This window comes from Kogia breviceps, chromosome 10, assembly GCF_026419965.1.
Source record: "Kogia breviceps isolate mKogBre1 chromosome 10, mKogBre1 haplotype 1, whole genome shotgun sequence".
Classification (NCBI taxonomy): Eukaryota; Metazoa; Chordata; class Mammalia; order Artiodactyla; family Physeteridae; genus Kogia; species Kogia breviceps.
In genome coordinates this window covers 102,020,253-102,047,038 of record NC_081319.1, presented here as the reverse complement: position 1 = coordinate 102,047,038, position 26,786 = coordinate 102,020,253, and the positions used below count along the sequence as shown (strand labels likewise).

General features: G+C 53.5%; 1 protein-coding gene across 1 annotated transcript; it reads right to left on the bottom strand.

The window, feature by feature from the left end:
- Window positions 1–318: 318 nt before the first annotated feature.
- On the bottom strand, window positions 319–23,745 carry TXNDC5 (thioredoxin domain containing 5). The gene is made up of 10 exons (XM_059076757.2): window positions 23,454–23,745; window positions 20,013–20,162; window positions 14,984–15,089; window positions 10,955–11,051; window positions 8,536–8,651; window positions 7,075–7,161; window positions 6,349–6,492; window positions 3,410–3,495; window positions 1,589–1,718; window positions 319–562 (listed from the first exon to the last, which is right to left on the bottom strand). Exons 1-10 carry the CDS (start codon window positions 23,723–23,725, stop codon window positions 440–442), a joined length of 1,311 nt encoding a protein of 436 aa, XP_058932740.1. The 5' UTR covers window positions 23,726–23,745; the 3' UTR covers window positions 319–439.
- Between the last annotated feature and the right edge of the window lie 3,041 nt (window positions 23,746–26,786).

Sequence of the window (26,786 nt, the reverse complement as noted above, 5' to 3'; positions counted from 1 at the left end):
TTCAGCTCAGAGCAACGCAACACCGCCACAAGGCAAGGCCACCTTTCCAGAACTTGTGCGCGGACGGTTCGAAAACTATGCCTCGGATGATGCTCTCGCCAAAAACAGTCTGGCAATTGGAATTTCCTTGACTCTAGTTTAGTCTCAAAGGAAACCATTCAGCTTTCGCCGAGAGAAGGTTGAATGGGACGGACGGTAGCTTTTTTGCCACTGAAAATATTTAGTTTGCAAAGGGACCATGAGCTATGCATTTACTTAGAGAAACTTAAGGAAGAATCTGCGGAGCGTGTCGGCTTAAAACACACACACACACGCAGGGCAGACAGCACAAGTTTAGTACGTTCGGATCTCGGAGTCACCGCCGCAAGGGAGCGGGCAGCGGCCGCAGGACTGAGCCCCGTCCCCGGGGCCAGGCAGGACACACAGCTTCCAGCCGAGCTCACAGTTCATCCTTCGCCTGGCGCAGGACAAAGCGGTGCAAGGAATCCAGGTCTCGGTCCCCGCTATGCTCGCTGACTTTTTTCCCTCCGCGGAAAAGCAGCAATGTGGGATAACCTCGTACCTTTAAAAAAAGAAAATCAACACCAGTTGCTTCTTAAACAAAATCCGAAAAGATCCTAGAGTTGTGTCCAGGGAAGTCTATAGTTAAATTTTCAGAACGTACAGAACATCAAAAAAGTACCTAAGAGTTCAGAAAGCGGAGCCTTGGGGCTCTTTATTCACTTTCCTACCCAAACCTACTTTCGAGATTAGCAACAAGGAGTGACTTCACCCCCGAGTGGAGTCTCGCCCGGGGAGCTGGTGTGGATGGAGGGGGCCCGAGGCTGCACTTCCCGGCAAGCTCCCTGGCGACAGACAGCAGGGCACTCTGTGGTCCGTGCCGAGCTGCGGCAGGAGCCTCGAGGACACACACTTGTCAGCTACAGCTCACCTCTTTTCTCCTTAAAGCAGCAAAAAAATTTAAAAAATTACAGCAAATGACTGGCCTCTTGTGGGAAGTAGATGACGTCTGCGCTACAAACATCTGCTCTAATAAACTCCAGAGGCCTCGAAACTGTTTTAAGAAAAACACCACAAATGGACAAATATAAATATAAATTGCAAATCTTCTGGGCTGTTCGATGGTGCCGATAGCTTGGAAAGAAGGCGACATTACATAAAGAACCCAAGCCTGGCCCATCGGCGTGGCCTCTCGGGGAAGTGTAGGATCTGCACTGAGCGCCGCCTCGTGTCTGTGCGCCACGAAGGGTACAAGCCAGCTGCCTGTTTAGCCAATGAGAACGGCTGCGCAGGCGGCGCCCTGCCCTCAAGCTAGGTCTCAGGTACTGCCAGCCTTTTGCCCGGGTGGCAAGGCCTGAAAACCCCCTCTGAACTGTGTGCACTCACAGAAGGCAGCCTTTCCTCTGAGAGAGCAGCTCTTTTGCTTCTCAATTGGGAAAAAAAAAAAAAAATTCCCAAAGGACACAAAAAACTCTTTGTGGAGAGGATGAGTTATCTCGGCTGAGTTCACAATACCAACCGAACTACAGCCCCGCGTGGGATCCACCCCCAGTTCTGCGCCCGTGGGTTTGCATCCGTGCGGACCCACCGAGTACTTGCTGCAGATGTTCCGTTCTGCAGTGCAGTCCACCTCGGCGATCTTGACCTCCGCCAAGCCAGGGAATTCCATTTTAGAGAGTTCCTCCCAGGTAGGAGCCAGGTTCTTACAATGCCCACACCTGGGGACAGAACAGCGACAGCTTGGTTGAGGTCCCGTCAAGCTCACTCGCCTGCATTTCACTGCCCAGCCTGTTGCTTCTGTAGGAAGCAGCCAACAGCTGCCTAGAAGCTTATATAAAACAGCGGGCTCTCCCGCAGGGGGCGCTAACCCCCCCCCCCCCCGCCGCCGCCCACCCCCCCCACGCCCCGCGCCCGTTCCTCCTCTTCCATCCCAAACACAGAATTCAAACCCAAGTCAGAGCAGACTTTCGGAACCTGACTGATGGCTACAAGATGGTCTGAGGACAGCGTCAACTTTGAAACCATCTCTACGACACGGTAAACTGTGGGCTCCCTGGTTTATGAATGTACCGCGAGCTGGAGATGAGCAGGAGACGGAAGACGCCAAACACTGGTTTTTAAGATCACCCGAATGCCAAACACACGTATTTCTCACGGTCTTAAATGTTCAAAAGAACGTCAAAGCTTCCCTGAAGCTTCCGGGACGTGGTGTGAGCACCGAGGGCACTCGGTGTTGTGCAGACTCTCCTTCCACCTGTTCCTACAGCCCCTTTCTGACCACCTTCCCCTCTCTGACCTGCTCCCCTGCAATGAAAGGGGCTCTTCTGTCCTTGTACATGATCCACACAGCTTTAGGGTTTTTTAAATAGAAAATACATGGTAGTTTTAAAGGCATTATTTACTAGTGATTCTACTCTTTAAGAATAAAACCTGCGTGGGGCTTCCCTGGTGGTGCAGTGGTTGGGGGTCCGCCTGCCGATGCAGGGGACGCGGGTTCGTGCCCCGGTCCGGGAAGATCCCACGTGCCGCGGAGTGGCTGGGCCCGTGAGCCGTGGCCGCTGCGCCTGCGCGACCGGAGCCTGTGCTCCGCGGCGGGAGAGGCCACGGCAGTGAGAGGCCCGCATAAAACCTGCGCAAGTCATACAGGTCACTCATTAACTTTTCATCTCTGCTGTTACTGTTTCTCATGAATACGCGGAATGAAACAAAGTGAGGAGGGAAAATGGCACGTGTGTGTTCAGAAACAGGATCTCTCTCTCTCCTCAACACTATTTTTCCAAATAAGACAACGCGTTCTCCCCGTTTTATAGCTGAGGAAACTGGGTTCAAAGGATTTAAAGGGCATCCAAAGCCGCAGCGGTTCACAACGCATCCTGGAAGCGATCGTCTTCCCACCGGTTCCGGATGCCGTGGTCTTGGGCTCCGAGCAGCCCCTGTCTGCTCTGGTCCCTGAGGGCCACGGGCCAGGAAGCTCGGGTGACTGACAGACGGCACGGCTGTAACGGAAAGCTGAGCTCTACTCGATCTCTCCCCAACATCCAGAGAGACGAAGGGGCAAAGCTATTAATACCTCAGGATGTCCACGGTGTTTTTAACCCCAAAAGCCATCTACTTGGCAAAGTGCCCAGATACCACAAAACTTCAGTGTTACGTGGCCACGATAATAAGTCTCCACTTTTGTTTTCTCCAGAGCAGACTGAACTTGAAGTTCACCTCATTCTCCATAACTTGATGAAAACCACCAACCTTTAACATATATAATGATAACACTTCCTTTTTCCCAGTAGCGTAACTACATGTAAACGTAGCATCTGCGCAACACTGAGTCCGGAGGGTTGGCCTATGAGCTGAAAAATAGGGTGTGAGTCAAGTGCACGAGGACAAAGTTTCTAATTCAACAGCCACTTACCACGGGGCATAAAACTTGACGAAGGTTATGCCTTCTGCGATGGCGTCATCGAAGTTATTTTCCGTCAGTGCCAACACCGTAGTGCCCTTGGGGGAGGGAAAAGTCACGATTCAAATACACCACGTAAAGCAGAGCGCGGGAATCATGCCCTGGGGTCGCAGAGATACAAGTCCGTCGTCTTTTAAACGCTGTGACGTGTGCTCCGAGGCCACTCACAAATTACCTACACAACTCACTTTTCACAAGCTCCACAAAAGGGCAGACTCATCGTCATCACTGGCCCCACGGTCCTGAGCCCAGGAGGTGCCGCGTGGAGGGGACAGGACACGTCCAGCGTCCTGCCCCCAGCCAGCCCAGGCAGGTTCAGGCTCGGCCGCTGTCTCCAGGGCTCCGGGTGGGCAGGGCCCAAGCGTGCGCCTCCCGGGCTTGGAGCCTCGGACACCGGCCGAAGTCCAAGCTGACCGGCCTCCCTGAGGTCTGTACACACTGCCTTCCCCACCGACTCTATCGCTCTCATCCTACAGATTCATAATTATCTTCTCTATGTGACAGAAGGACCCTAGTTACACAAGCATAGGCAATGTGTGCTTTACAGATAACAGGCTGCTCTCCATTTTTAAATTCAAAGTAAATGTGAAAACTGCATTTGAACTCAGGCTGGAGGATTCAGGGCAAAGGTGCCACACAGCAGTCTGATGTAAAGTGATTCTACCTTGAAGGTTCTTCACAGAATTACATCTATGCGTTTTTCTCCAAAAACGGATCTGTGATCCTCTCGTGAGAATATGGATGATGGGGGCTCTCCCGGTGGTCCAGTGGCTAAGAGTCCGCCTTCCAATCGAGGGGAACTAAGATCCCACACGCTGCGGGGCAGCTAAGGCCACGTGCTCCGGAGCCCGCGCGACACAACTACTGAGCCCGCATGTCGTAACGGAAGATCCTGCGTGCCTCAACGAAGACCCGATGCAGCCAAATAAACAAACACATAAAAGAAATATGATGCATCACGTGGCAAAGTGTACCAGGGCTGCCCCGCTCGGGTCCAGCAGCGAGTACCATGTGTCCGTGACCAGGACGCAGGGGCACTGAGGGGGCCATCCAGACGCTACCATCTTTTATGTCCCGAAACATGATACCCCACTCACTGAAAGACCCACTTAGTGGTGGAAAACCTTATTATAAATAGAAAGCCTTCTGGGCTTGACAAAAACATCCAGAGTATATAATTATACTCGATGTGGGGTGACCTTTGTAACCACCAGGACACAGGCTCCCTTGACGCATGGCCCCTTAACTATGAAATCGTTTGTTTACTTCTTAAACCCAAACTTCAACTTTTAACTAACACCCACGCAGTCCGCAACCTACAAGAATCCCAGCAGGGGCTGGGCCCGGGGGGCGGAGGCCCCATCACAGCCCCACCCTGGGAGGATGCCGTAGGTGGCTGCTGGTTTTTCCAAGTCTGATCCCCGGGCCCTGGGCGTGACGGCCCCAGCGAGTCACAGTCGCTCCCGTTAAGTGCTGAGGCTCGACCGCCGCCAGGGACGCGTCCTCCCCAGGACCGGGGCCGCCCCGCCCGCTGTCCCGGGTAGGAACCCGACGCGCCGTGGAGTGCAGTCGTGTAAACTGAAGCGGCAAGACCAGGATTCGGCTTTGGAAATAAACCAACAGACAAACACGCCTTACGGTTCTCAGCTAGGAAATCAAGCACTGTTCTCCTGGGGAAACACTACTCGACTCCCCCGAATAAGCTCATCCTCACCCGCGCCTTCGGCGTCGGTTTCTACCTACAGGAGCGGACGCGGGAACCTCCCGTCTAGACAGGCATCCGGCTTCAGCTCCGGACTCGTACCTGTCGCCACCCGCAGACCGCCCCGGCCCTGGAACCAACACCTTGAAAGTGGACCCGTCCCCGCCCCCCAGCCCCGGTCCTCACCTCACGCCCGGACACGCTGAACCCCGCCCGGCGCCTGCAGCCCGCCTCTCCCTCCCCTCCCCTCCCCTCCCCCATCCCGGCTGCGCAGGGGGAGCCGGAGCCCCGCCCGCCGCCCCACACCCTTCGTCTCCAGATACAGCGTTTCCGTCTCGTCCACACAGGCTGTAGCCGGCCGGCTTTCTTAACGTGCACATCGGCTCCAAGCCCCCCAACTGCCCCCTGCAGACCCGAGATCCCCGGCTGGCGGACAAGGCCCCCCGGAGGCCAGCCGCCGGCTCCGTCTGCGTCCCGCGCGGCGCCCTCGGCCTCCTCGCACCCGCGGACACCCACTCACCCGAGCGCTGGCGCTCCCCGCCTCCCCGCCCCGCCCCGGCCTGCGGCAGCGCCGACATTTCTTCGCGTGTCTCCCCCTCCCACCCGCCACTCTCCACAGGCGGAAAACGACCTTATTCGCTTTGTGTCCTGGCGGCCTAGGCCAGTGGCTGGAACGCGACAAGGGCTTGATCAACACAGAACGAACGACCGTGAAACCTCACGCTCTGAATATATGAAGAGGACACCTCGATAAGTCAGCGATCGTCTGGACAAATGAAGTAGCCTACAGTGATCTGCCTCTGACATTCCAACGCGCAGTGCCCTTCGGCTGCGGCTCTTTCAGGGGCCTTTACCACCTTGGCTGCAGCAAGTTATGGAAACGCACAGAACGGGCCCAAGAGGCAAGAGCCCAGCTTTCGCAGCAAACACCTTCAAGCTAGAGAGTGCTGAACCAAAGGGAAGAACCGTCCAGAAATGCTGACCTCAAATGCTCGCAGGCTCCTTTGTCTCACGCCCACGCCAGGTTCTTTAAAGGGAAGCTCTGTCTACGCTGACCCCCTAACAAGCATGTATGTAAAAGGAGTTCAAGAAAACGCTGTGTTGAAAAGCGGACCCCAGCCCACCATGTGAATGACCGCGTGCCGTGCCTGCGCTGCCGCTTGGAGGCAGGAGACGACCGTGCACCCACCTGGTCGGCCGCGGGCTCATCGGCCAGCGTGGGGGCCTCCGAGGGCCGGGCGGGCTCCGGGGCGCCCCTCTCCGAGCTCTGGAGCTGCGATGCCACGTACTCCCTCAGCGACTCCAGATCTCGCTTGCCCTTGTACTGATCAACCTGTCCGGGACACGGGCCACATGGAGAAACGTCAGGGCAGTGAATCCACGACCTTCCACCTGCCCACGCGTGCCCCGCCCCCGTTGGACATCTCTGTCTGGGTGTCCCGGCTCTGTGGTGTCTGCTGCTCAAATGTGAAGGCAAAGCATAGATGATCGGCCGCAGTTTGGCTCTGGGCAAAGAACTTTACAGCGCCTTCCTTCTGCAGAGCTAAGCGTTTCCAAAGTCTGGGCGCTGCCCACCGGCCGGGGACGAAGCCGGCGTAAGAGCCTTACCAAGAGCGAGCGCTGACCCTTGTCAAAGGTCGTAATCAGAGCAGTTACCCTAGGACCGTCGAGTCGGCTTATTCTAGAGTTAACCTGAGCCAGCTGAGATGTTTGGGGAGTACCTAACACCTGATGGTTTCTCTCAAGCAGCCAGGCCTTACCAACAAAGAGAAAGACATTCTCGCTCCATGATGCATATTCCTTTAAACCAGTGCCCAATCTGTGCTGGCAACGCGCCACCCCTGTTAAACCAGTCGACCGTTCAGCCGTGGTTAAGACACACATCTCGTCTCAACACTAAGACCTGAAGACGTACCTTTTTACCATCTCGGAACCAGAGGAGAGCAGGATAACCTCGGACCTGGTTTTCTGAACAGAGTTCATAGTGCTGTGTGCAGTCAACCTAGAAATGCAGATCACGCGCCCCGTCAGTTTCTCCGCGAGCCTTCCTGGTAAACGCGCTCTTGGACACTCAGTACTTTTTCAAAGAAAGAAAATTTCTACAACGCCCCATCTGTAGCATCTCCGCCAGCAAGTTGCAGCTTTTGGAGAGACTTTACCCCCAAATACACCTGAGCTTAGGGAGCGGAGCGATAGGATCTACTTTAGAGACATGGTTTCTTTTCACTCAAGAATGCCCGTTGTGGGGGAGCAGTAGTTTACCTGAGCAGGTTGGCAGGTGGAGAGAGGGAGCCCAGCCTGACACCTGGAGAAGGGGACGGCCAGCTGTCGTGGACAGAGACCACGCCAGTCCCAAAGCTAGCTCAGAAACGCATCCCCAGGTTCGGGAGTTTTACATAGGAGTATTTGGAATATAATAAAGATAACACTGAAAAGACGTCAAACGAAGGGTTTAACACACAAGAGTGGAAACGCCGCGTAGCCACCATTACAGTTTCCCGGGCGTCTGCTCTGCGCCCAGCGTTGCGCTCGGCACGTTACCGTCACCCTCACCACCGCCCCAGTCAGATCTCGTCGTGGTTTTGCAAAGCGGGAGACTGAGGTGTGGAGAAGCTGCTCGGGGGTGACCGGCCAGGTCTGTCGGAATCCCACGTTTGTGCTTTTGGCCATCTCACTGTGCTGGGCACATCACCTTCTTGGCTACAGTCCCTGAACATGCAGCCTGACTTCTGTATACAGATCAGCCCCCGGCAAGGTAGAAAATGAGATTTTTATAAAAGCAATTCAGGCAGGGTGTCTGGTAGGTGCTGGAGGATAGACGGATTAAAAGTGCTTGAAGGCCCGGAAGCTGCTCTAGATGTTTCCCGAAAACCCAGTTGTCAGGCATCACTTCTGGCTTCCCTCCGTAAAGTGGGAAAGAATTCCAGGCAGCAGGGCAAGCCAGGGCTCCCCACGGGCGGGTCTTCTGCACGCGGGCTGCACACAGGGTGTGAGCGCAGAGCCGAAGGTCCTTTTAGGAAAGAGCTCTTGGGTGATTTCGACTGTGGACCGTCTCCAAGTACGTCCAGTGAACGTTCTCTAAGGCTCTGCCCCATATCTTTGCAGAAAGGGCTCTGGGGCTGCCAATTCAGAATTGGCCATTGCTTCAAAATAAACAAAGGAGCCAAAGCCATAATTTATCTCTAGACTGTGGAAAAGCCAGCACACTCGAAACCCGGCTGCCATCTGTGAAGGTGAAATGAATTATCAAGTGGCACGCTAAATGGAATTAATAAATCAAGTTTGCGACTTTGTGCACAGAATGAATAATGGGCTACTCAGCTAATTAATCCAGCCAAAGGCGGTCTGTTTCCGGTTTAATAGGGCTTTCACTTACCTTGCCAATCTTGACAGTTTCGGAATGTTCAAGGCCCAGAGCCAGCTGCTCCCAGGTCGGAGCCAGAGCTTTGCAGTGACCACACCACGGAGCGAAGAACTTGATAAAGTGGTCTCCTTCGGGGGTGGGGGGGGGGAGGAGGCAGGGGAAAGGGAGAGGGAGTGTGGTTTTACATCCACCCAACTAGCGTGTGAGTGGAAGCGTCTCATCTTTGTCCTCCTGCAAAGCTCAGTTCGGGGTGAACCCCTGAACCGCTAAAAAGCGACTCCCCATCAAGTACGTCTCTACCCATGAGTTCGTAACGATCCTTAAAAACTAATCTGTCATCTTTGGAGGACAACAGGAACCCAACTCATTATTTGGAAAACGGGCAATAAAGGGAAAGAATCAGGCACTTAGCCTGTCTCTCCCACGTGAACTGCACCGCTGGATAACCGAGTGAGAAACGAGGGCAAGCGTCTCTTGCTGTAAAAATGAAGAAGGGACGCTTGAATTACGGCAGCAGGCTTTGCAGCCCTCGTGAGCTACGGCTCTAGGCGGTGACGGACGAGGCCACTGACATCACAGAGAGACTTCCCAGCCAGGCAGTCTTGCTCACACACCCCCAAAACATCCAACAGACAGTGATAAAGTCCCTAGACTCCACGGCCGACTCACAGGGAACAGAGACACCAGGGTGACGTGGACAGGGCAGCTGTACTGCACACCGTGAAGCAAGCGGCGTTTTCCCTGCAGTCAGGGCAGCGCCTGGGGGGCGGGGGGGGGCAGGGCTGGGACGGGGCCCGGGAAGCGAGCAGTTTTCTGTCCTGAGCCGGGTGACTGCTCTATGACCATTCACTACACCCTACACTGTTTTCTGTATCTGAGTTTTATTTCACAGTAAGATAGAAGATCTAAAAAGACTGAATATCACTCCCTTGGCTAGGAGAAAATCAAGCCTCACAACATCATGATTTAGGCACTGAAAACTTTTATCTAGGCTCTTCTACCTTGACCAGCCTAGGGCCAAAACGGTGTCAGGCTGAGACCAAACCGAAATCAGGCTGTGGCCAAGGAGAGAACCAACCAACGGACGCTGGACGTGTGACTCGGGCTCGGAGTCCGACTTTGCCACGGCAACACTCACGGCGGCATCTTGTCACCGTGGCAATGATGCGTTCGAGGGAAATAGGGAAAAACTTGCTTCAAAATCAATACTGTAAATCCACTATACTCCAGGTAAGAAATTCAAATAAAAACATTTTAAATATACACGAGCGGCTGATCTGCAAGGCTGAAACCATGTCTCCAGACAGGTGTGTCGCTACTCTGTGCTGTGAGGTGGAGACAGGAGGTCCAGGGCCTCCTGGAGCATCAAGCGGAGCTGAGTCAGGGCGGGGCCGCACTGCTCTCTCATGCCAGCAGCACGAGGCCGCGGCGTGTGGGGACACGGCCCCCCGGTGGGCGACTTGCTCAGGGGGGGTCAGGGCTGGGCTTCGGACAGTGGTCTGTCACGGGGTGGCCCCGGGAGCGCGTCCTGCAGGGAGCCCAAGCCCGTCTCAAATTAAAGCGGCTCCCCTTAGGACGGAAACCCTGTCAGAGCATCTGTACCAATTAACTAGCCACCTTTAATTAAAAACGGCTGAAAGCATCACCACAAGCGATGTCAGACCTTAAATGGGGTGTATTTCAACTCCCAGCAAGCAGGAAGCTTCAGGGCCGGACACAATTTTAAGGCCTTTTAAGAGCGTTTCCAACCCCGTCTCCCAGGAGGATTTCTCTCCATGACAGCATCTGAGAGGGGGGGTCAGCAAGGAGGCTGAATTCACTTTCAAGCCCTTCACTGCTGAGCCAACACTTCCGAACGTGTGAAGAAAAAAGGCCTTATACATTATTAACATTAGAAATCGTACTCAGGTCTTTCTGACATTTAGGAGACTATTTTCAAAAAATGAGATTTGGTATCGAAAAATATTTTAAATGTAAAGAACGCCTACGCTGATTCGATTCGTGTGTTATAATCGTCCTAATAAATTCTGGTTTAAACAGGTAAGAGAAACCTTTCTTTCTGCCTCAGGTCAATAAGCATATGATTAACATTAACATAAACAAACACATTCTTATCCAAGGACGCACCGTCCAGCCAGTACACAAGTAAGCGCACCCAGTCACCACCAGTGAGCTTTCCACACCTGAGGCTTTAGCCTAGTAGTACAACTGGCCTGTCCCTAAGGACAGAGACAAAAGGAGAAATCACCTCCGAGAGGAAGAGCATTAAACACTGCTGTCATCGGGGCTGGGGGAGAGAAGCTCTTGACAAGCGCCACCCATGCTGAGACCCACGAGCCCACAAGTGGCAAGAGGAAAAGCCAGGCCCCCCGGGAGGACGGACCGGGCAGGGGTGCCCAGAGACGCAGACCCGGCGCACCCGCCCGCCTACCTCGTGCCACGTGCTGCTCAAAGTTGCTGGCCGAGAGCTCGTACAGGCCCTGCTTGAGTTCGGGGGCTTGGGGTGGCTCCACCTCGGGCTCCGGCGTCTGATGGGAAGAGACGGAACAAGAGTCACTGGATGTGTGCGTGAAGACCCCGTGGAGCCCTTGGAGGCTTCTGTCCAGAACCTTCTATGCTCTCCCCCTTCCCCTGCCACCTCGAGGCTTCGAGGGACACTGCTGTGTTGAGGTGGCGCCCCGGGCAAAGAAGCGACGTTGTCACCCTCGGCAAATGCTCGAGGATCGATGCCCCAGGCAGCTGGGTGACGGCGCCCCTGCCCCAACCTGTCCTTTGCTGTCCCCAAACCCTACCCAACAGAGCAGACAGAGCGAAGGATGGGCCACCCCAAACCAGCACCCTGTCCCGTCCTTTAAAACATGACCTGAGACGTCTTGTAAAATATCCAGAAGGAAGCAGCACCCAAAGACACAGAGGGAGCAAAAGGGACACAGTGGGGAACGGGAAACCATCCGAGAACAGGAGGGCCTGGCCATCCTTTAGCTACACAAACATAAGAGAACCTGTGAAGGAAGGTAAAACTCTGCAGGGCTGATAAACGAGAAAAGGTGACGAGAAAGAAAATTCAGGTGGGTGGAAGGCAGCAAAGAGAAAAGCACAGGGCAAACACGGGCTGCACTTTTAAGCGAGAATATAGTTCATGGGGCTAAGTCTGGGGCAGAAACACACAGTGAACAGACAAGAAGCGGCGTTTCTCCAGTACGCGGCAGACACCAGTGTGACAACTACTAACCACTCTGCCACGCCATTCGAGATGTCGCAATTGTTGAAAAGGCCGGCACAGCCACGGCCTGCAAGCAGAGGTGAAGAGAAGACCACTGAATGCCCACTGTGCTACAGACACGTGGGTGTGCGTTACTCAGTGTTTATCTGGCGGTTCATATTTCGATTAAAAAGACTATCTAAGTTAAGTCTTTAAAAGCTTTCAAAGTGCTGACAGCTCAAAGCTGGGCAGTAAAGCACCATGAAGGTTTCTTTTCCACTGCTGGCTTGACAAAACTTTCAAAGTGCTGAAGTACCCAGACAAAAGGATGCCCAAGAGTGACGGCTAAGTGAACAGTCAGTTAAGTTCCAGTAACGTGAAACAAAAGACTATACGTCACCCTGTACAAGATGTTCAAAGGGCTTGCCGCAGTGAAATGTCCATTTATGGCACCGAAGGACCATGTCCCTCGGTGGCGTGTAGGGATGGCCATTATGGGGACACCACAGCGTGTCACAGAACGGGCACCTCCCCTCTCCCCGGGCTGGTGACAATGTGGGCTTTTACAGAGTCTTAAGAAAGCAATCTGGCAGTATTCATCATGGGCCATAAAAGTGGTCTTGCTTTTTTATTGTTTGCCTTGCAGTTTTACGTCTGCGAATATATTCTAAAAAGTCCTCCAAAGTAGGAAAAAAAAAAACGTCCTTTACAAAGGTAAAAATGTTCCTTATAGCATTTCTGATGACAGAAAAAATATACATATCCTAAATATCCATGGACAGAGAAGAGCTGAATTACGGCAAATCCATGAGATAAAATATGATCAACATAAAGATGATTCAACTATATAAAAAGATCATTAATGAAATGAACCATGTTTATTTGATTATGGCTGTTTAAGGAAAAAAATACAGAAGGAAACATGGAAGTATAAAAATTGGGGTAAAATTTAAGAAATGGCAGGTTTTCTTTTCTTTGACTTCCTTTAATACTGCCATAATGCTAGGAAGGAAAAATCTAAATTTATCCTCTTTGAAGATGAAAATGTATACATTATTTAGATATAAATGCAGAGAAAAGTTTTTTAAAAGTTTTTGCTTATAAGGCAAAATTCATATTGAAAAGAATTTCGGTTTGCAATATTAAGTCTGAAAATTTGAACTTTTCTATAAGAAGGCACCCTGTCATCATCTCTAGCAATTATCTGAGATCCCCACTGCTCTGAGACACAAAGATACAGCCAGTGGGTAACTGAGGTCTCAGGTGGGGAGGGGTGGGTGCCATGTGGCCACGGCCCTGGGGTACCCCCCCGAGGATGGCTACGTGAGCCTCAGCCTGGCTGCCCCGTCCCCAGCCTGTGCTTTGGGCTCCGCTCCCCAGAAAGACGTTCGGTTCATGAGATGAAGTCTTTCTGCCATCCTGAGACTGGCGGATGGTTTCGTGAATAAAGTCATCATAGAAGACTGGCTTTTTGCTGAAAAGTTTACTTTAAATGTTTTTGGAGACCGTGAACTCCCCTTTAAAACTGGCTTCCTCCCCTCAGAGGACATTTCCACAAAAAAAAACCCCCAAAAAACAAAAACTTGAAGTTTAAATCTATGTGAAAGTTACACCTGCTCCTCCAGCTTTCTTGCCATGACAAAGAGATGCAAATTTACTCTCTGCGAGGTCTGTGGTTTTCCCTGTTGCCTAAAATTAGACACGTCTCTGGTCAACACTTATTCAGTACCGTATGCCGACATTCTTCTCCATGTGGTTCTAAACTTTTAAAAATGTGAGGTAAAGTAGCACTTGGGAAGCAGCTGGGTTTCTGATTAGCTGTGACCCCTACACAGAATCTGGGGGACAGCTGAAGGACCACGCCCTGGAAGATGACACCAACAGCATCAGGGCCCCCGAAAGACCCCCGGAGCACAGACAACCTTCAAGTCAGGCAACGCCTGCCTGATGCAATACCACAGTCTCAGTCCAGTGTTGAGCTGGACATTACATTCAAAGACTTCAGACGCTCTTCATATTTTCATCAGAACCGTACAGCATGGGAACACCGGCCACCTTTCTATTCCCGTCAAACTTCAGCTCAGCCTCTGAGGGCCTGAGCACCCAGCACTGACCCGACAGCACCGCGCGCACGAGGGGACACTTACTGCGGGGCTCACGGTCCTCGTGATTTATGACAAAGTCAGGACTCCTAACGTCAGCTGGAGGAGGCTTACAGGTTTTTCTTCCTAACACTCTACATATGTCTTTAAAAACTATCTCAGTAACACAACATTGTAAATCAACTATACTGCAATAAAAAAAAAACATCTCAGAAATCATACAGTTTCTGCAATTTCCTGATATTATCCTTAGAGCGGGGGAGGCCGTTAAGACATGGAGAGCGTGAAGGGTACTGAATTCTGTTATCAGCAAAGCCACGTGGGGCCGTGGGGCTGAGAAGAAAAGGGAAGATTCTCACTGTGGGTACCGCCTGCAGGAGCGAGGTCCCGGGGGAGGAAGGGCGGGGAGGGGCTGGCCCGGCCTGGACGCTCTGGCGGGGGCCTGGCCCTGACCCTGGGTGGCCACGAGTCCATCTCGGGTGCTGAGGAATTACATGTGAAGCGGGCACAGAGGGTATGTTAAAAAGCAGCAAGTCCTCATCTGTGGGCTGCATCCTGAAATATTTGCAAACGACACTGACTGTGCAGCCAAACGCGGGGCGGGGAAGCAGGGGATACAAAATAAGGCCCGCAAAACGGGAAGCACTGTCGAGGCTCAGGCGGGGCCCTTTCTCTACGCTCCTGCACATCATCCATTAGACTCTTCTGTCTACTCTGGTGCCTGTTTGAACTTTTCCACAACAGAAAGTTGTTAAAACTTCATCTTTTCCCACTTACATAAGGTACTTAGAGGAACCAAATTCACAGAGGCAGAAAACAGAGCGCTGGGCACCAGGGACGCCAGAGGGGGAGGGGGAGGCAGGGTTTAACGGCCACAGGGTTTCCCTTCGGGGAAGACGGAAAATTTCTGTGCGTGGACGGCGGTGACGGCGGCACCACGTTCTGAATGTATTTATACCACTGAATCGTCCGCTGAAAGATAGTGAACAGGGCACATTTTACAGTGTATTTTATCACAATGAAAAGAAAAACTGAGAAGAAAAAAAAAGTGAATCTTTACTTATGATAAAAGTTGCTTTAAGATGGTACTGAAACTGGCCTCTTGACTACCCCAAAAATGTAGGAAGAAAGAGGGGGCGGTTTTGTGTGCACTCACGGGGGGCTCCTCATTCAGTGTCTGCAGCATCCAGTTTTCCAGGGCCTGAAAATCCCGGGGACCCTGGTACTTCACAGCTTCTTGGCCAGGCCTGAAAAGCTTCAAGCTGAAAGAGTAACAGAGGATTAGCTGCAGCAGATTTTAAAGCACTTCAAACCCCTCTGAGCAGAGAGCAAACTCGGTTAGCGGAACAATCATAAAAATGAGGTGTCGGTGGGCTGCAGCCAGCACACCCCTGCCCCTCTCTGATAATACTTGGAAAAGAAAGAAGAGTAATGTTCTAGGCGATAACATATTCACTTGATCCTGAACTTTTAAAAGCTTCTTATGTTATTCTTGGGAAACAAAACCGGGGTGAACACATCAGGCCGCGAGTTAAACCCCAAGCTACGGGGGTTCAGCTGTGCAGAACTCTCTAGCTCTCCCCTGCCCCCCGTTTGTTATCCTTCCCCGGCTTCAGTAGTTTTTACGTCCTGCATTCTGAAAAACAATTTACAACTGTAGTAGAAATAGCATTGTTCTGCAGTAAATGTATTTCCGGGATACACCGTCAGCTCTTCAACTCTTACAGCTCATGAATACCCAGCTACTGTGAGAGAGTTCAACTCTCCAACTGTAAAGGACAACCTTGACATTGGTTGATGTGGCCCATTCACTTGCCCCTAGAGAAGGAATCTTTTCTACTTTCCACACATACTACGTATCTGCAGACAGCAAGGAACTCTCTGCCTTTGGAGGGGAGCAAAGACATCCCCAGAGGCCGAGACGAACATGTCCAGACCCTGTGTCACTCCACTGGTGACGGGACAACATGGTCTAGATAAAACTTAACAGAAGGCGTCAGGGAATGGGGGGAGGGGAGGGAATAATTCTTCTACTGACAGAGTTAATAGAAGGCGGCAGGACGGAGGGGGAAATATGGCTACTGACAGGAAACAAACACAGGCTAGCATTCAGGGGCGAGCCTACGCACCTAAAACAGCCCCAACGCTTCCTGGCACGTACGCGGGTTTTGTTAGGAGATGCCCAATGCACAGCGTCGGAGTGCGAGAAGTTAAGATATGCAGAAATCAAGCTCTGGGTTTGGACAGCTAGCCCCACAGAGGTCTTAAAATGAAGTTTCACACCAAACAAGAAAAGCAACACACTGGCTGTAGAAGGCATTCAGGTGAAGATGGGCTTACTGGCCTCACCCAGAAGCTCAGATCCTGTGACGGACTAGGGGACATCCCAACGTGTCTCCCATGAAGAATATATGTCCCCTTCCCTAGCAGCTTATACTCATATAACCATGACAAAGAGACACAATCTAATTCGATTTGGCCAGTATGTCCCTTCCTTCATGAAGTTTAACATTTCAAGCGACTCCAGAGCAGGCCCTCAGACTCTGAACACCCACATCCACCACCTTGAGACGCTCTGGAAAGGTAAGCTGTGCCCACAAAGGACTGGGGCGGCCACTGTCCCTCTCCACTCCCTCCCTCTCTCCCCAGGGCCTCCCTCCACCAAGGTGCTTCAGGATAGAAACGAGGGGATCCTCAAAACATCAGAAAGGAACAAAGACGCAGACGTAGAGAATGGACTTGAGGGCACGGGGTGCGGGGGGGGGAGGGGAAGCTGTGATGAACTGAGAGAGTGGTGTGGACATATATACGCTACCAAACGTAAACTAGATAGCTAGTGGGAAGCAGCCCCATAGCGCAGGGAGATCAGCTCGGTGCTCTGTGACCACCTAGAGGGGTGGGATAGGGAGGGTGGCGGGGAGGGAGACGCAAGAGGGAAGAGATATGGGAACATATGTATAGCTGACTCATTTTGTTATATAGCAGAAACTAACACACCACTGTAAAGCAATTATACTCCAATAAAGAAGTTAAAAAAAAAAAAAGGAAAGAAAATCTGAAGACTTAAATCTTAATTGTAACCATAAAACTATATAAGAATTTTTTTTAAAAAATCAGAAATCAGACCAGGCGTTGTTGAACCCATCCTCCATTTCTTTGCTAAGGTTAAAATGCAGTAAAACCTAATCCGTGACTTTTTCCTCATGTGGTGTACTGAGCAAAGCAAAACTAATTTTTAAAATCTCTTCCTGTTGTTGGATTAAAAATCTCTAACCAGCTCAAGCCTGAGCTTCTGGTTAAGCTCACGGAGCCGAGGGAGGGCCCAGCTTCCCTTACGGGGCATCTGACTTCATTCTCACTGTAGATGGAGATGAAGGCAGCAATGCAGAGCGGGCCATGGGGTTCATGCCCCAAGTATAGCCCCAAACTCTTCTGCTGTTACCAAAACCTCCACATGGGCACTTGTTTTCCTGGTGATCTGTTCCTCAGTCAAGGAGACTCTGCAGGGGAAAAGATCCCCATTGCTGGGTCCCCCTGGAAAAGAGCACGATGGAAGTTCTACTGCTGTAGATGAGACGGTGTCATGGGTCGAATTGTGTCCCCCAAAAGATTTGCTGAAGTCCTAACCCGGGCTACCATGCAACGTGACCCTATTTAGAAATAGGATTTGCATAGAGGCAATCAAGTTAAAATGCGGTCATGAAGGTGGGCCCTAATCCAGTACGTATAGAAAGGGGAAATTCAGACACAGAGAGAGACATGCAAACAGCAGAAGGCCGAGTTAAGAAGGAGGACTGGGGTGATGCTTCTACAAGTCAAGGAACCCCGGAGACTGCCCTCCAACCACCAGGAGCCAGGAAGAGGCAAGGAGGGACCCCTGACAGGTTTCAGAGGCAGCGCGGCACTGCTGATGCCCTGATTTCGGGCTTCTGGCCTCCGGAACGTTCCTGTTCTCTTCAGTGGCACTCCGCACGGCAGCCCTAGGGAAGGTCCTTCAGCCCTGCCCCTGCCAGCATTTTCCCAGGTGATGAAGATTCTTTACTGGCTCAACAGCAAGACCTCAAAACATCTTCCCGAGCATAAGCAGCCTTCTTCAGGGACCTGGGAACCCAAATTCCCTCCCTCTCCAATCTTTTACTCCAGTTAAAGGTGCCAGGGGAGGGATGGCCTGAAAGCTAATGTGCTGGCACCCCGCTCCGCAACCCACCTCAGCATTCACATCATCGTCTGATTCAGGCCTCGAAACATCCCTAGAAGTAAAAGCTCACACAGGTACATCTATGACTGCCCTAAGGCCACTACATTTTACGCAGCATGTCCCTACCCCCTGCATTCTCTGAAAACAATCTGTTCTCGGGCTGTGACGGTCACGAGGTTCCCTCCCAAACCACGTAGTGGGAGCTCATTGTACTGTATAGTTCTTTTTAACACCACAAAGCCAGTGCATGGTTTTCTTGGGGAGACCATCTTCTAAACAAACGAATCAGGACACCTGATCCCACATGGATCTTTCAGTATCTGTGGATAGCATCTGTGGAGTAAGTGATGTTGCAGCCAGAGAGCTCGTATGACTGGGTGCAGGTGGAACCCCCTGCTCTCTGACACTTGCCTGCTCAGCCCTACGACCGGTCCTGTTTCACCTTCCCTGTGGCGTGGTTTACGGTGCACAGAGCCACGGGGCCACACAGAGCCAGCTGTTAAGCGTGGACACCATGGCCACCCATCTCTGTTGCTCCTGCACCTTGAAAGCAACAGGCTCTCAACAGGTAACTGGCCCCACTTCTCACTGGCTGCTTCTCTGGGATGCTCTTCATACAAGCAGAGTGTACTTTGAAGGCAACGCAGTGGAGCACAGGGCGGCGATGCCAACAGGCAGGTACGTACAGCAGGAAATGCCGTCTCTGTTGCTCTGGTCTGACGTACGCTTGAGTTGCTGCACTCACGTTAGCGAGCAGTCACCAAAGACCGAGAGTTCCAGAGCCCGGGATGGAAATGCCGAATCTCCAAAGGTTAGAGGAAGCCTTAACATCATCGGGTATGTTCAGATCGGTATCTACACACACGTTGCTACGCACGGCAGTGTTACGGGGGGTGGGTGTCAGCATCCCACGTCAGACTCAGAGGCTGAGGAACGTGCGTGGCCAGAGCAGCAGGGTAAGTAGACGGTAGAGCTGGGGTCCAAACCGTGGCATCCAGGTTCCAGCCCAGAGCCCCGGCCATTTCCCATGCGGCCTCGCAAGTTTGAAGATCAGCTCGGCTCTCCCAGAGGACTGACTTCATCTGTCGATCTGAACAAACAGTTTGGGACCCGCAGTGCCCAACCCCTCCCACGTCCTTCTGGAAAGAGCCTCCTCCCTTTTTTGGAGAAGCGCCCTTCACTCCACCGGTGAACGTGGGGCCTGATGGGGGCTGCCCTCTTCCGACAACATCCTGCCTCTCGGGTCACAGAGATGGCTTCTGGAATGAACACTCTATCCAAGCCGGGCCACCCGGCGACGGGCCCAAGTCCGCCATGGCAAGAGAGAGACGCAGAGCGGGCAGTTAAGTCACCTGAAGGGGTGGGAGGGCAGAGAGACAGACCTCCAAACCCATGGGGCCGACTCGCAGAGGCCTTCCCGCACAGCCTTCAAAGTAATTCCCTCTTCTGTTCATGAAGCCAGTTTCCATTTCTGCTCTTGAAACCAAAAAACTATTTTAACTGTCGAGGAAGTAGGTAGCAAGTATCACTTGTCAGAACGGCTGCACCTTCTTTCCAACAAAAACAGCCCGCGGGCGAGTCACGCGGGAAATAACGCTAGAAAGGAGGCCTAAGAATTAACGGAGCGGCCGAAAATTCGTGCCCGTCGCTGCTCACCGTGTAAACGTGCGTGTGAACGTCAAGTGGGACAGGACCCCACGGAGAATGCCGTTTTTGTCTGGCAGACACGCTCTTTTATAAACAGGAAAACGCAACTGATTAATTAAAGGCTTTTCCCAAACGAAGTAAACAAAGGCACCTAATACACACGCGGTGTAAATACGACCTTTCCCTAACAACAGGGAATGCCTGCTGAAAGTCGGCAGCTCCTCACTCCTCAGAACTACAGAGACGCCGCCAGAAGTCTAACTGGAACTTCCCTGGCCGAATGCGGCTGCGAAGAGCCGAGGAAGACCAAGCGGATTCAGGGCGCGCGCCCGTCACTTACGTGGGGTACCCGCGCACGCCCTGGGCGGAGCACACATCCGAGTCAGCTGTGCAGTCGACCTTGGCCACGTACACCTGGGCGTCCTCCCTGCCGTTGTACTTGTCTCCCAGGTTGTTCCAGGTAGGCTGCAGCCGCTGGCAGTGTCCACACCTGTACCGAGGTGACAGCGAGAAGCACGCTGAGCGCCGGGGTCAGAGGGTGCCTGACCCACCCCCTCAGCCATTTCCTAGGGCAGAGGGGCTCCCTGATCCAACCGCTTCTTCACACTGCAGTGGAGACGGGGCCGGACAGCTCACAGCGTCTGCAGAACCCTGCTCCCCTGCTTCAACCCTCCGGAGAGACTCCACGTCGTTCTCAGCGTGAAATCAAAACTTCGCCCGGCGCTGTGCCCGACGCCCCTCGATCCGGCCGCTGCTGGCCTCCCACCTGACCTCCGTGCCCACTGCCCTCCTTCCCTTGCCGCCCACTGCCGGGCCGTGCTGCTGGGTTTCCCGGTTCCTGAAACCGGGCCCTGGGAATCAGCACACTCTTCTCTCTGACACTTCCTCCCTAAACCCACCCGGCTCATCCCTATTTGTTCAGTTTGGGTGTCACTTCCTCCAGGAAGTCAGCCCTGACTACCAGGCCGTCTGGTGTCCACTCTCTCCTCCCCCTTTTCTGGAGAGCTCCCTCGCTCCGTCTCTGTGGCAGTGGCTCAGCACTTCCCCTCGCCATGGCTCCTTTACGGTCAGGTCTCCTCTACCATGTAACCGAGTCTCCCCAAATGCAAGACAGCCTCGAAATGAAATCAGTTCTGCATTCTCTCCAGTGAGAAGCATAAATAAAGCTTGTGGCCACCCCAAACTTCTAAATTTGATATACTCAAACATACACTTATAATACTCATTGTATGAATTTAACTATACACAAACATTATGGCATGTGGGGTTTTTTTCCCCACTCACCTGGTAAGTGTGTATTCATGGTGTCTACGATGTAACTACTTGCTGTACTGCTTCCTAAAGTGTGGTAAGAACACCCAACACTTAATAACTGAGTTCATCCTCAAAATAATTCCTCAATAAAATCAGTGTTAAATCTCCTTGCCTCTTTTCTGACAGATGACCTCACCAGGAAGCACCTAAAGGAAGCACTGGAAAATTCTGCTTCAAGCTAACCTGTCCTCCCTAAGCACTCTCTTGGCCAGAGAAGAGAATCCTGCTTTATAAGAGGTTCAGATACAATATGAACCCCCCTTTTCTGGAAGACAATTGTGAGGGAAAACCCCTGCTAGATTTAAGTATATATGGTACAAGAAGACAAGCATTATCCTTTCTACAACTGGATTCCCAGTGTCTGGCATGTACTAAGTGCTTGGCAATGTCTTCGTGATGAATCCACGGGTGCCGTGCAGTTGGCACTTCTGGGTTTGGACCCCTGGGGCTACAGCACGAACCTCTGAGACAGCAGCTGCATTCAGAGGCAGTCTGTGCTCACATAACAGAGCAAAGCCACCTGGTCCTTTGGAGGAGGCGGCTCCAACCTTGACCTCATTGTCACCAGATTCAATGTGACCTGAAAACTGGCCATAGAGAAGCTATGACCTGATGCTCCCTGCCTCTGCCCGGGTCAGAGCAAAGGCACACAGACCAATGCTTTCATTAGCTCCTACCCCCGAATCACACACGGGCTCCCATCATTCCAGAGACTGAAATGGAAAGAGGCGGGGCAGCCCACAGTGTATTTCATCTGAGCTCCGATCTGCTCTTATTAAAGTCTAACTTCTAAATGCTGTCCCAGAAAGCCACACATCTCTATTTCATAGACTATTAAGAAGCAAACAAAAACTTTAAAAGTTACTTCCTCTGGGAGCAGCCACCTAAAAGTCTATGAGCCGCACACAATGAAACATTACATTGCTTTAAGGAATGTACTTAATAGCAAGCGCCCGGTCCTCTCCCTCACTCAGCCCAGGACTAGCTGGTGAGTATTACAGAGACTCCAAAATTAAAACTCCACTGGCACTGCACGGACCTACGATGTCTACATGTCAGTTTTTCTTTAAAATATAAGGAAAAAAATCCATGGGCAGATTTATTCCACAAAAATAGGCTTCACTTAAGTAGTGTATTTAATTGGAATAGCTACTCTGAGAATACCCTTCACAAAGTAACTATCGATATCCATTACTTTACAAAGTATTTTCTATACCACTGGTAGTTCTACAAATTCAGCTTTTGGTTCTTGGGAACTGGAAACAATGTTATCTATGGGACAGTTCTGACCCAAACCAAAAGTGCTGATTTAACTCCAAATGAACTGAAATACGGTCATCATCTGAACGTGGGGAGGAAGAGCAAAAGTTTCCTCCAACTTCCACCAGCACATTTTCTGAACAGGCCGTTTTTCTTGGGCATCTTCTCCCTATTCCTTCCTGCATCCCCTTCCCACATCTCAAGGAGCCGCCTCCGCTCTGGGGGAGAATGCCAAATTCTGCAGTAAAGCCTGCAAAGGGCCTTGGGCCCAAAGACTGGCTGTGTGCCCCGCCCACGGAGGACCCCTTCGGCTGTGCTCGTGCGAACGACCGGAAGGCTTTCCGTAGGACAACCCACAGAGCAGGCGTCTCTGGGTTGGGTCCGGCACCGAGGCCACACCAAAGCGCCCCCACCCCCCGCCCCGAACCACAGCGAGGGAGACCGTATGCTCAACGTAGTGACTTTTCCCATCTCACACTTCGCAGACGACCAGGCCCCAAGAGAGCAGAGAGGAGCAGGTGCCAGAGGTCAGCCTTGGGTCCCGGGGCCAGTGGCTCCCATCACCGCGAGCACAGCTCCCCACCACCGCGGGGCTGCGGACGGGCCCCCAGAACCCGCACTGCTCTCCACTCCCCGGGGGAGCGCAGGAACTCTCTTCTGTCTGGGCCACCCCTTCCCGCAGGGTGGGAAATCACGCCTGTGAGTCCCTGGGTTTCAATTAAACCCGCAGGCCGGAGGTCAGCCGTGCGGCGAGCGAACCGCCTCCGAAGGCCAAGTGTGCACGCCGGGCGCCTGGTCGCCGGGGCGACCGCACGTGGCCTCCGGGTCCCGGCGCACCGCAGGCCGCTGCCTCCGGCCGGCGCAGAAATTTGGGGCCAGGGGACGGACGGGTTCTGAGCTCCCAGCGGCCCCGAAGGGCGACGACCCCTTCCCCTCCCCCGGTGCGGGGATCGGGGGAAGGGGCGCGGGAGCCGGAACCGCGGCCTTTTCCGGCTCGGCCCTCGGGGACCGCCCCCTCCTGCTCCACCCCGGCCCTAGCGCCACGTCAGCCGCGAGCGCCCGGCGCGTGCCGCCCCCCGGCCCGGAAGACCCTCAGCCCCTCGCCGGGAGCCCCCAGGCCGCGGCCCCGCGCCCCCCGCGCGCACAGTGCGGGGCCCGGGCCCGACCCGCGCCCGCGGAGCTCGAGGCGGGCGGTGCGGCCAGTTACCAGGGCGTGAAGAACATGACGAAGTGCGCGGCGCTCTGGATGCCGTGCGTGAACATGTCGGCCGTGTACAGGTACTTGGCGTGCGGGTCCTGCCCGTCCCCGCCGTCAGCCGCGAGGGCCCCGTCCGCCGCCGCCTCCGGCTCCTGGGCCCAGGCGCCCCCGCGCCCGCCGCCGGCGTCCAGCAGCAGCAGCAGCAGCAGCAGCAGCATAGGCGCGACCGGCGCCAGGGCCCGGGGCCGCGGCGGGAGGAGACCTCCGGCGCGCGCGGACATCGCGGCTGGCTGCGCGCGCTCTCGCCGCGGCGGCCAGTTCTCTCCGCGCCGCCAGCCCCGCCCCCCGCCCCGGAGAGGCCCCGCCCGCGCCCCGCCCCCGCCCGGCGCGCGCCAGCTGCCCGGCGGAGGCTGGGCCCGCGCGCGCCCGGAGAGCCTGGCTGGGAGCCCGCGGAAGGAGGGGGTCCGGGCCCCCAACAGCCTTCCATGCCCGGCCTCCAGCACTTCCCGGGACGGCTTGGGTTACTCACGCGGGGCTCTGCGCCTCCCCAAACCCAGGCTCTGCCCGCTCTGGCCTGGAGCGCCGGGAGGCCACAGTGGGGGATGTCAGCCTCGGTTCATCTCAACGTACACAAAGACCCCGGGATTTCAGGCCAAAGGAAGAAAGAACTGCTGTCAGCAGAATTCTGGAAACTGAGCAGAATGGGCGGGGTTTACACCTGAATGAGTCAAATTCTTGGCTGGACCTCAACGGTGATTCTGGGCCTGAGCTCAGGGACTGATGAAAACCCGCTTAACGAGAGAAACCAGTGCCGGTGTGCCCTGCCCTGCCTTACCTTGAGGGTGAGAAGGAGAAAAGCTCAGAGCCTCCTCTTAGACACTAATCCCGCAGGGCTCCTCCTCCAAAAACGCCTGGCTGGCGTCCTATGGCGCCCTAACTCCCCAGCTGCATCAAGGCTATATAGACACGCCTACTCTGGCTGCACTGCCTCCCGTGGAAAGACTGCGAGGCTTCCCCAGGTGTGAATCGTGTGAATCGGGCGCCTCGCAATTCACATCTGCAGGCGCACGCCTGATTGCACGTGGTAGTTGAAGGTTAGGCCCCGCCCTAGGGATCGGAAGCTAAATCCGGAGACTCAGTGGGTTGCTTCCTGGGATCCTGCTTGTCCTTGATTTATCCTCAGTCTGGGAAACCCCAGGCAGTGACTGCTGACACAACAGGGGAAGCGCCCACTGATTCACCTGTCATTACACTGCTCTGGCCACTACGCACCCTTTAACCAAGGTTTGCCAAATACCAAGTCATCAATTTCCCCTCAAAACCGACTCTCCCAACCAGTTACACTCAACACGTGGGAATCATCTCCCAATTACTCCCTCCTTTCCTTTATCTCTGATAATTCAAGCCAACCACATTTCTTGCCGAATACCATTTCTTTCTACCATTCTCAGCGCTCACACCCTGATCAGACCTTAATCCTGTCCTGTGCAGTAGCCTTCTAAGGGCCTCTTTCATTCACGAGGCCGGAAAGTTAACTTTCCCAAAGCCTGCCTTTGACCATGATCATTTGCTGCGAACACCCTCCCCCAGCCCCCATCTACAGGGTAAAACACAGAGTCCTCAGACTGCCGCTCAAGGCCCTTAGCTACGTGATTCCACGTGCTCTGTCCTGTGAAACTCACTCACCACTGGAAGCCCAGGGATCCTCTCCAAAAATCCAGTATCAGCCACACTCCCATCCCAATGCGCCTCCAACCTCAGACCTCCCAACTCTTCCACCAAAGCATCAGCACACATTCTTAAGAGTATCAGCTACTTTCCTTATCTTAATACAAACATGGAAACATGGGAGCCCTCTCAAGTGTTAAGAGATTTGTCTTTCACACCTTGACTCCCTCCGAGTTGGGAAGAAAAGCTGGGCTTCCTTGCTCGCATGGCTCCTTCCACACCCTTCCTCCTCCTTCCTCCGGCAAACCACCAGCGCCCTTTCCACGGATGCTATTGAACCGGACACCCACTGCTCTTCCGGTTCCGGTCACCCACCCACGTCTAGCATCTAACTTCTTCCGGGTCACTCCCCACTCCCCGTTCACTGAAGATTTTGGTTCCCGTCTCACAGTATTCCTGGCCACCTCTTTCCTGTTTTCATTCCCGGCAACCAGGTGAATGACCCATCTCAACCTATACTTAACACCTGGCCAGGGTCTCTCTTCAGGCCTGAGCGGTGGTTGTTTCCCACTCTGTTTTCTTCAGCATCCACGTGGATGACCCATCTGTCCCCCAGTGACTCCCTCCCCAAGCGAAACCCCAGAACTTGTCATCACCTAAATCTGCACTGTCTCCGAAGTCTGCATTTAGCGGTATCGCCCTCTGCCCAGGCCCTCTGGTGCGTACAGTTCTCTCACTCAGTGTCCCCTCGCTCTCCATCCCCCCCCCACCCCCCACCCCCGCCACCCGGCTGCTTTGTTTTCCCCGCCTCCTGATTAGATCCCGTGGATTCTCGTCCTATACTTAACACCTGGCCAGGCTCTCTCGCAGGGACCCTGGCCAAGCCTGAGAGGTGGTTAAGTTTCCCACTCCGTGCAATACTTCCAGACCTCTACCCCCTCCGCTCCCTGTCCACCCTCCTTCAGTCGCCTTTCCTCTCAGCTGTCAATACTTCTGGCAGGAAATTGAAGCCAAAAGCAGGAACTCCCTCATCTTTGTGCCACCAAATCTACACAGCCCTGCACGGGTCCCTTTCCCTTTTTCCTTCTGGTTGCAAGAAGGAAGGAAGTCTCCCCGCCCCGAGCCAAGGCCAGTCCTCCGCAGCCTATCCATGTTGGCTGAGTGTTACCTTACAGGACAAACGAGACTTTGCAGGTGTAATTAATAAGGATCCTGAGGTGGGGAGGTTATTCTGGAATGCCTAGGTTGGCCCTAAATGTAATCAGCGGAGACAGATTCAAAGGCCCTCCCCTGCTGGCTTGGAAGGTGGGGGGAGCGGGAATGAACGAAGGAATCAGCTCGAGAAGCCGGAAAAAGCAAGAAACAGATGGTCCCCTAGAGTCTCCAGAGCGACCTTTGGCCCTACTGACAATCTGACTTTAGTCCAGTGACACTGATTTGGACTTCTGACCTCCAGGCTGTAAGAGGAGAAGCGTGTGTTGTTTTATGCGTGTGTTATGTTTTATTCACGGTAGTTTGTTAGAGCAGCCAAAACCCCGGCACCCACCCCCTCACCTGCTCCAGGCTTTGCTCCCACGCAGTCTTCTCTGGCCTGCGTTAGTTAACCAACCACTTCCTCTCTGTTGGATCGTTCCCACCCACGGATGAACGCACTTCAGTGTTCCCTAACTTAAA